At 44.8% G+C, this 8350-nt stretch overlaps 1 protein-coding gene across 1 annotated transcript; it reads left to right on the top strand.

Annotated features, from left to right (window-relative positions):
• The first annotated feature begins 2366 nt into the window (after positions 1-2366).
• MESDC2 (mesoderm development candidate 2) lies at positions 2367-8122 on the top strand. The gene is made up of 3 exons (XM_006870914.1): positions 2367-2570; positions 6125-6357; positions 7864-8122. The coding sequence occupies exons 1-3, from the start codon at positions 2367-2369 to the stop codon at positions 8120-8122; spliced, it is 696 nt and encodes a 231-aa protein (XP_006870976.1).
• Positions 8123-8350: the final 228 nt, after the last annotated feature.

Genomic DNA, 8350 nt, shown 5'->3' with positions numbered 1-8350 from the left:
CTGGTGAGTTTGAACCACTGACCTTGTGAATCAAACTGACATTTTGGTCCAGTGCTTTATTCCACAGCGTATTCATACCAATGAATGTTATGTTGTTGTTGTTATGTGCCGTGGAGTCGGTTCCGACTCATAGCGACCCTGCACAGGGTTTCCGAGGCTAATAATCTTTACGGGAGCAGAACGCCTCATCTTTCTCCCGCGGAGCAGCTGGTAGTTTCGAACTGATGACCTTGCGGTTCGCAGCCCGATTCGTAACCACTACGCTGAATGTTATGCAGCACTATAAAGAAGGAGGAAAGAGCTCTGGTAGCATAGTGGTTACGAGTCTGGCTGCTAATCTCAAGGTCAGCAGTTCAAAACTACCAGTGGAGAAAGATGAGGCTTTCTGTTCCCGTAAAGATTTACAGCCTCAGAAACCCTATACAGGATCGCTATGAGTCAGAACCGACTCCACCAACACATTGTTGTTGTTAAGCGCTATCGAGTCGGTTCCAACCCATAGCAACCCTGTATAGGGTTTCCGAGGAGCAGCTGGTGAGCTTGAACCGTCAACCTTTCATTTCAAAGCGACTTCTCAGTCCAGCGCACTAACCTACAGCACCACACCAGGACTCCACCACATAAAGAATGAGGAGTCCTGGTGTGATGCTGTAGGATAAGCACTGAACTGCTAGCCTTAAGGTCTGTGGTTCAAACCCACTAGCTGCTCCTTGGAAACCCTATGCTGGGTGGCTATGAGTCAGAATCAACTCAACAGCACTAAACAACAACATAAAGAATGAAAGTTCTTGTCATATTGTTATGTGGAAAACACTTAAGGAGCCCAATATGCTTAAAAATTCAGTTTGCTACCATAAACCACATAACAAACACAACAAGATCACTTCTAGAGAGTGAGATACTTTAATGTTTGTCAATGTACAGAAAAATGTATGGAATATATAGTACATTGCATATGACAAACTGATAGCTGTGGTTGGCAAGGAATGTGACAGTGAGGTGGGGGAGTGTTAAACTTTGTTTAATATTTGCCTATTTACAGCTTCAGGGAATGACTCATGTCTTTCTTATGTAATTTTAAAAATTAGTAGATCCGTCATTTAAAACTAGTGGAATTTTAAAGCATCTCTAGCCAGAATCTTTTTTAGTAAGGGAAAAAAAAAAGTGATTCAACCTTGAAATGGATTTGTCAAAGCCTTGATTACTTGGAAGAAGAAAAAAAGACGAACTATTTTTAAAAAATGAAACGTAATACTTATTTAAAAAAAAAAAAAAACAACTTTTTTTTTTTAAATTCAGGAGATGAACAGGCAAGCTGTAGGTTCAATCTGTTTGTGACCTGAAAAAGTCACTAACTTTATAGCTGGCAGTTCTCAAAGGAAATGCAGATGACTAGGGAAACGTATTGCATTGGGCAAATCTGCGGCACAAGAGCTCTTTGAAGTGTTCAAAAGCAAAGATATCAGTTTGAGGACTAAGGTGTACCCAACCCAAGCCATGGTATTTTCAACAACCTCATATGCATGTGAAAAAGTTGGACAACGAATAAGGAAGACTTTGTAGAAGGATCGATGCATTTGAGTTATGGTGTTGGAGGAGAATATTGAAAATACCACCGACTGCCAAAAGAACAAATAGATCTGTGTTGGAAAAAATGCAGCCAGAGTGCTCCTTGGAAGCCAAGATGGCCAGATTTCTCATACTTCGAACACATTATCAGGAGGGACTAGTCCCTGAAGGATATCATGTTTGGTAAAGTGGAGGGTCGGAGAAAAAGAGTAAGACCTCCAGCAAGATGGATTGGCACTGTGCCATTGATGGACTCAAACTGTAGGGTTGCTATGAGTCCGTACCAACTGGATGGCATCTAACAAGAAGGGGCACGTGGATACCATCACATGGGCTTGCTAAGCGCTGGGGCAGCTCCCAGAATTTATAGCTTCAGTTCACTTTACAAGCGAGGAAACAGAGGCATTTTGGACCTGGCCTTGTGCGTTAGAGAGAAATGGACAGCTTTTAACAGAAAATTAGCAGGAGAACGCAGGGCCCTACAGGAACTAGGCAGAAAACTGCAGCTCAACCAAGGGGAGAAACCCACCAGGCGGGGAGGGGTCGATAAGGTGGAGAGGCGGGGCTTCCGGAGGCGGGGTCTGTGGAAAATTGGACGGGGCGGGGCCCGGTAGGTTAGCACGGCCCGGGAGGCAGGGCCACGGGGTGTCTCACATCCGCGGGGCGGAGCTGGATGAGCGTGTGGGCAGGCCCCAAGCAGGTTACAGCAAGTGCAGGCCCCGGAAGCCGGCGGCTGGAGGGGGCGGCCGCTAGGAGCGCAGGTCCGGTCTCGGCAGCGGTGCGGCTGCGCGACAAAAATGGCGGCCTCCAGCTGGGCGCACACAGCTGTGGTTCTGCTTTGTGCCTCCGACCTCCTATTGCTGCTGCTCTTACCGCCTGGGGCTTCCGCCTCTGGGGACCCGGCCGGAGCACCCGGCAAGGCTTCTCCATCTCCCAAAAAGAAGAAGGATATTCGCGATTACAATGATGCGGACATGGCGAGGCTGCTGGAACAGTGGGAGGTTCGCGGCACGGGCACGCCTTCGGGGTTCTCAGTTCGGGTCCCGGCTCAGACTAACCCTTTACTCCCCTCTTAGCCCTGGATCCTTTATAATCTCTGCCTCAGTATCTTCTGATCCACTGACGTCCTTTGTACTCATGCTCATGGATCCTTACTGACCCTAACCCATCGTGCCTGATCCTGTGACGTCCTGCAGACCCCTGCCCCAGGCCCCTCATCCCAGTGCCCTCTTCGGTCACCATTTTTCGGGTCACTCCAATCACAGTCTGTCACTATCCAGCCCCCTTTCCTCTCAGTGCCCAGGTCACTCGCGCTGCCCGCCGTGTCCAGTGAGCCCTGCACTCCTGAAGAGTCACAGCCCAGGTTTCTTCCCCTGTCCCCTTTGGGTCTGAGTGTGTGGGTGGCTGGCGTGGTGGCAATTGTATAAGAGTCATACAAGCGTTCAGTTTTCCCATCCTCTAAATCGGTGTAGTGTTTCAAACTTCCTATTTTGGTATATTTCTTGTTGAAGTTTTGTTATTTTGTGGATGGAGTTTTGTTTTGTCTTTTTTAAGGGGTGGGTTATCAGAGGTAAGGTAGCTTTCTGTCTTGGAACTCGTATTTTTCATTTAAAGAGCAGTTAATTGGTTTTGGTTAGAGTTTGTTCTCGTTTCTTACTTGAGTCCGCTGAACATGGTGGATTACTACGTATAGTAAGCTTTAAAGATAAAAGTTTATTGGTCAGAACTCTGTTGCTGCCTTTCTCCCTTCCAAAGTGGTTGTACTCTACTAGTTCATATAGCTGGTGGAATGTAAGCAGTAAGCTTGGATTCTGCAAGGAGGCCTCTCAAAACTTCATGAAAAGATGGAATTCAAAGATAATGGATTTTTTCCGTGAACTTCCTGAAACCCCCTTGTACTTACTGTGCAATCTTGAGCAGGTCATGTGACCCTCTGACCTCTTCCTTATCAGTCTAATGGGGAGGGTTTACGGGATGGTCCCTGAGGTTCCTTTCAACACAAGTTTTGTCATTTTGTGATAATGTCTCTCTATTTCTTTGTTATATAGCAGAGGAAGTTGTTTTTTTGTTGTTTAGCAATTGTTGTTGTTATTAAATGCTGTTGAATTGCTTCCAACTCATAGTGACCCTGTATAGGGTTTTTGAAATGCAGCTAGTGAGTTTGAACTGCCGACCTTGAAGTTCAAACCGGCCTTTCCACCCAGTGCTTAACTTAGGGCACCACTACATACCATGGAATGCATTTGATTAGAAGAAAGCAGGCCTGTGTTTTCACCTCTTTCACCAGTTGATAGGAAGATTTGAGCATGCTTGAGTGTGTATGTCTGGATGATTTATGAAGAGGGAACTTAATACAGCAATTTTCCCTAGACACCATCTCCCTTGTAGACTCACAATCTCCTTTTGGACCCTTGTAAGTGAAGCCTTGTGAGCTGTGGAAGGGAGAACATCTCCTCATAAGGAAATCCTGAACATTTGGAAATGTTCAGACCTTGAGATAAATATAGGGTGCTGCAGAGATGAACAAGGGTTTCAACAATTAAGAGCTCTAGAGAGCAATACAAATCACCCCAACACAAAGCCAGTCTTATACTACAGGGTCGGTGGGTCAAGCTCACCAGTCGCTTATGGGTCGAAACTGACTCGACGGCACTTAACAACAACAACAGCAAGGCACACTAGTGGCACTTGGCTGTTAACTGAAAACACCTGCATTGAGACCCACCAGCCATTTTGTAGAAGAGACCTGGGGCTCTGCCCCCATGAAGCTTACTGCCTTGGAAGCCCTACGGAGCAGTTCTACTCTGTTGACACCTGAGCTTGCCATGAGTCTGATTTGACTTGATGGCAACAGGTGTGGGTTTTTGATGGCTACAGTCTTCAGTTGACGGGTATTTTGATTGCTTCTACGTTTTTGGATGCAAGTTTTTGCAGAGACTTGCGATCATTTCTCTAGGATATATGTTACATACCTAGAAGTAGAATTTCTGTGTCACGCACTAACCTTTCGCAGGATTACCAGACTTTTCCGAATGACTGTCCCCAGCAGTTATGAGGTCCCTGCTTTCTCTGCATGCTCACCAACTCTTGTCATGATTTGACTCTTGGATTACAGCCATGATTTGTTGTTGTTAAATGCAATATGTCGTTTGATCTCTTGACTGCTGCTTTCGGGAGTGTTGATAGTTGATGGAAGAAGAATGAAGTCCTTGACAACTTCAATCTTTTCTCCAATGATAAGAATGTTGTTGGTCCAGTGGTAAGGAATTTTGTTTTCTTTACATTGAGATGTAATCCATACCAAAGGCTGTGCTCTTTGGTCTTTATCAGTAGATGTTTTAAGTCCTCTTCACTTTCAGCAAGCAAGGTTGTATCATCTGCATATCACAGGTTGTGAATGAGTCTTCCTCCAATCCTCATGCCACGTTTTTCTTCATGTAACCCAGCTTCTTGGATTATTTGCTGGGCATGCAGGTTGAATAAGTATGGTGAAAGAATACAACCTTGTCACACACCATTTTTAATATTAAACCATTCAGTGTTCCCATGTTCTGTTCGAACAACTGTTTCTTGGTCCAGGTAGAGATTTCTCATGAGCACAATTAAGTGTTCTGGAATACTTATACTTTGCAGTGTTGTCCATAGCTTGTCATGATCCACACAATCGAAAGCCTTTGTGTAGTCATTAAAGCACAGGTAAACATCTTTCTGATACTCTCTGCTTTCAGCCAAGATCCATCGGACATCAGCAATGATATCCCTCGTTCCACGGCCTCTTCTGAATCTGGCTTGAACCTCTAGAAGTTCTATGTCAGTGTATGATTGTAGCCATTTCTGTATTACTTTTAGCTAGTTCATAAAACTGCCAAAAAAAAGTGAAGAGAATTGAGTGTTTGTTTGCAGTTCTTGGTTTTTAGGTGAAATTGATACATATGAAATGCACAGGTCTTAAATACATAGTGCGATAACTTTTGACAAATGGATCCAGCCATTTAATGCACGGCCCTATCAAAATATGGAACATTTCCATCTTTCCAGAAGTTCCCTCAGTTACTTCTCACCTGCTCCACTCACAGGCAACCACTGTTCTCATTTCTGCCACCCAAGATTTGTTTTACCTATTCTTGAACTTTAAATCAATGGAATCGTATATCTCCTTTAGATCAGACGTAACTGGCTTCTGTCATTCTGTATTGAGATTTGTTGCAAGTTGTAGTGTTTGTTCTGCATTGCTGGGTGTAATTCCATTGTATGGCCATACAAGAATTGTGGTCATTAGTACAATCACCACATTGGGTAGATTTCTCCAGAGTGAAGAAACTTGGAAATCCTTCATCTCCAGGGGGCTTCCTGTGGTTGGTAACTTAGGGTGATGGATATTAAATACTATCTGAAAGCTTGAAAGTCAAATAGAGGAGAAAAACCCAAGCATTTTCTTTTTCCTGTTATAACTAAGGCTATCCACTTGCACCTGTCAGAATATTATCCAAGACCAGTTGACAAGAGAGTTTAGGATAATTGGTTTGATACACTTGCTTTGTCCCTTTCCTGACAGAAAGATGATGACATCGAAGAGGGAGATCTGCCAGAGCACAAAAGACCCTCAGCTCCCATCGACTTCTCACAGCTCGATCCTGGAAAGCCTGAAAGCATCCTGAAAATGACAAAAAAGGGCAAGACCCTGATGATGTTTGCCACAGTCTCGGGGAACCCCACTGAGAAGGAGACCGAGGAAATCACTAGCTTGTGGCAGGGCAGCCTTTTCAATGCCAACTACGACGTCCAAAGGTGAAGCAGCAGCAACCTTCATGGGAACGGTGGAGGCGAACCAGGGAGGGCCCTGAACCTTTCCTTTCTACAGTGTCTGATTTTAAATTTTCATTTGCTCTTGGATTTCATCCGAGTAAAAGTTGTAATATGAGGGGACTTCAAATAGTTCATGGAAAATGGAGTTAAAGGCTCATGGAACTTTCTGAAGCCCCCTCGTATGTGGCCTAAGCTCTCGCAAAGACTGACACAGTTGTCGTGTGACAGTTTCTTCCTGGGATCTCAGTGGAGAATGCATTTATGGGTCACTGTGTTCACCACTAGTGGTGCAGTGCTTAAGCACTCAGCTGCTAGCTCAAAGGTTTGAACCCACCATCTACCCCTGGGAGAACAGACCTGGCTTCCTAAAGATTGAAGCTCAGGGAACTCTGGGGCAGTTCAACTCTCACAGAGGGTTGGTTGCTCTGAGTCAGAATTGACCTGATGACTCACAGCAATACGTTCCCGCAGACAGCTGTGGATCAGAATAGTAACAGATAACGAAGTTAATCTCAAGGGGCCCAGTTTTCACCGTTCACTGTGGCTCTGAGAATGTAATTTTATGGAATTCATTTTTTTGTTGTTTTTTGTTTTCAACAGCAGTTCTGACATTAGTGTCTTTAGATGTCTTCGTTTCAAAAGTACAAATCGAATAGAGAGAAATAGGAGTCACTAGTGTCTTGTGAAGGCAGACCCCGGTAACTTACACAGACACACCAGTGTTCTGTAGTGACTGGTCAAAAGAGCCCAGTCTGTGTGGGATGGTGGAGTGTTAGGAATCAAAGGGTGGAGGTGTGGGTGTTGGCCGTCAGGGACAGAACTGTGTCCCCTGGTCACACTAGGGGCCCACCTAACCTCTATTCTGGTCCTCTTTACTCCGTGGGACCTGTTGAGTGTGGGTTTTTCTGAGCTGCCTGTTGTTCACGTCGGGAGATAAGATTTCCGGTCAGTAGCTGAGTATCTTCTTTAGCCCTTCGTGGGTATCTGACCATGACCCAGTCTCAACCACTGACATTCTCTTTATCAGCTACAGCCTTTTGGTCAGATGAAACCTCAGAATATTAAACGGATAAAATTAGAAGCCTCCTTACCACCACAGCCGCAGCCCCCCAAATCACCTTGGGGCATGCTGGGAGCTCTCCCTGGTAGTGTCAGAACATGAGTACCCACTTAAGGAACATCCAGTTTGGTCTCAGCTAATGGGTTAAATTGTTCAGTGAGTTAGTATTTTCAACAGGATGTTAGTGCATGCTGTTTTTAAGTGCTGTGACTTTGGTTCTGACTCATAACCACCCCATATAGGATTTCTGAGAAGCAGCTGGTAAGTTTGGACCTACTAGACATAAGAAAATACAACCTTTTGTTCTGTATTCATGTAGAATTCAAAATCAGTTTTTTTCTGTGTATATATTATGTGTACATATGTGTCTGAATTGCTCAGCATACAGCGTTATACACTGATTGCATGATCTCGTCTCTCTGTTAAAGGTTTATTGTGGGATCCGACCGAGCTATCTTCATGCTTCGTGACGGGAGCTATGCTTGGGAGATCAAAGACTTCTTGGTCAGTCAAGATAGGTGTGCTGATGTAACTCTGGAGGGACAGGTGTACCCTGGCAAAGGAGGAGGAAATAAAGAGAAAAATAAAACTAAACAAGAGAAGAGCAAAAAAAAGAAGGAGGGAGACTCGAAGTCTCGAGCTTCAAAGGAAGACAATCGGTCTGGGTCTAGAAGAGAAGACCTCTAGGGGGCGCTGTGGCGCTCCACGTGGAAGCAGTACAGAGAGCTCCGCACAGGCTCATGCAGGCGCTGGTGGATGTGGGAAACAACCTACCGGATACAATTGGAGCGTCTTCTAGAAAGAATCTGCCTCATGACCAGTCTGTGTTCAGTTTAAGAATAACCATTTAAATTAGTTCAAGTGAGAATACAGAAATTTTCTAATTAATATTGTTGTTGTTAAGTACCGTGGAGC

This window comes from Chrysochloris asiatica, unplaced genomic scaffold, assembly GCF_000296735.1.
Source record: "Chrysochloris asiatica unplaced genomic scaffold, ChrAsi1.0 scaffold00156, whole genome shotgun sequence".
In the NCBI taxonomy this organism is placed as follows: domain Eukaryota; kingdom Metazoa; phylum Chordata; class Mammalia; order Afrosoricida; family Chrysochloridae; genus Chrysochloris; species Chrysochloris asiatica.
This window is presented reverse-complemented; position numbering and strand designations above follow the sequence as displayed.

What these genes read in the sequence shown, in the direction of transcription:
- MESDC2 (XM_006870914.1), top strand. Translation starts at nt 2,367, where the DNA reads ATGGCGGCCTCCAGCTGGGCGCACACAGCTGTGGTTCTGCTTTGTGCC. An exon ending in GGCTGCTGGAACAGTGGGAG is followed by an intron (nt 2,571 to 6,124) that starts GTTCGCGGCACG and finishes CTTTCCTGACAG; the next exon opens with AAAGATGATGACATCGAAGA. An exon ending in GCCAACTACGACGTCCAAAG is followed by an intron (nt 6,358 to 7,863) that starts GTGAAGCAGCAG and finishes TCTCTGTTAAAG; the next exon opens with GTTTATTGTGGGATCCGACC.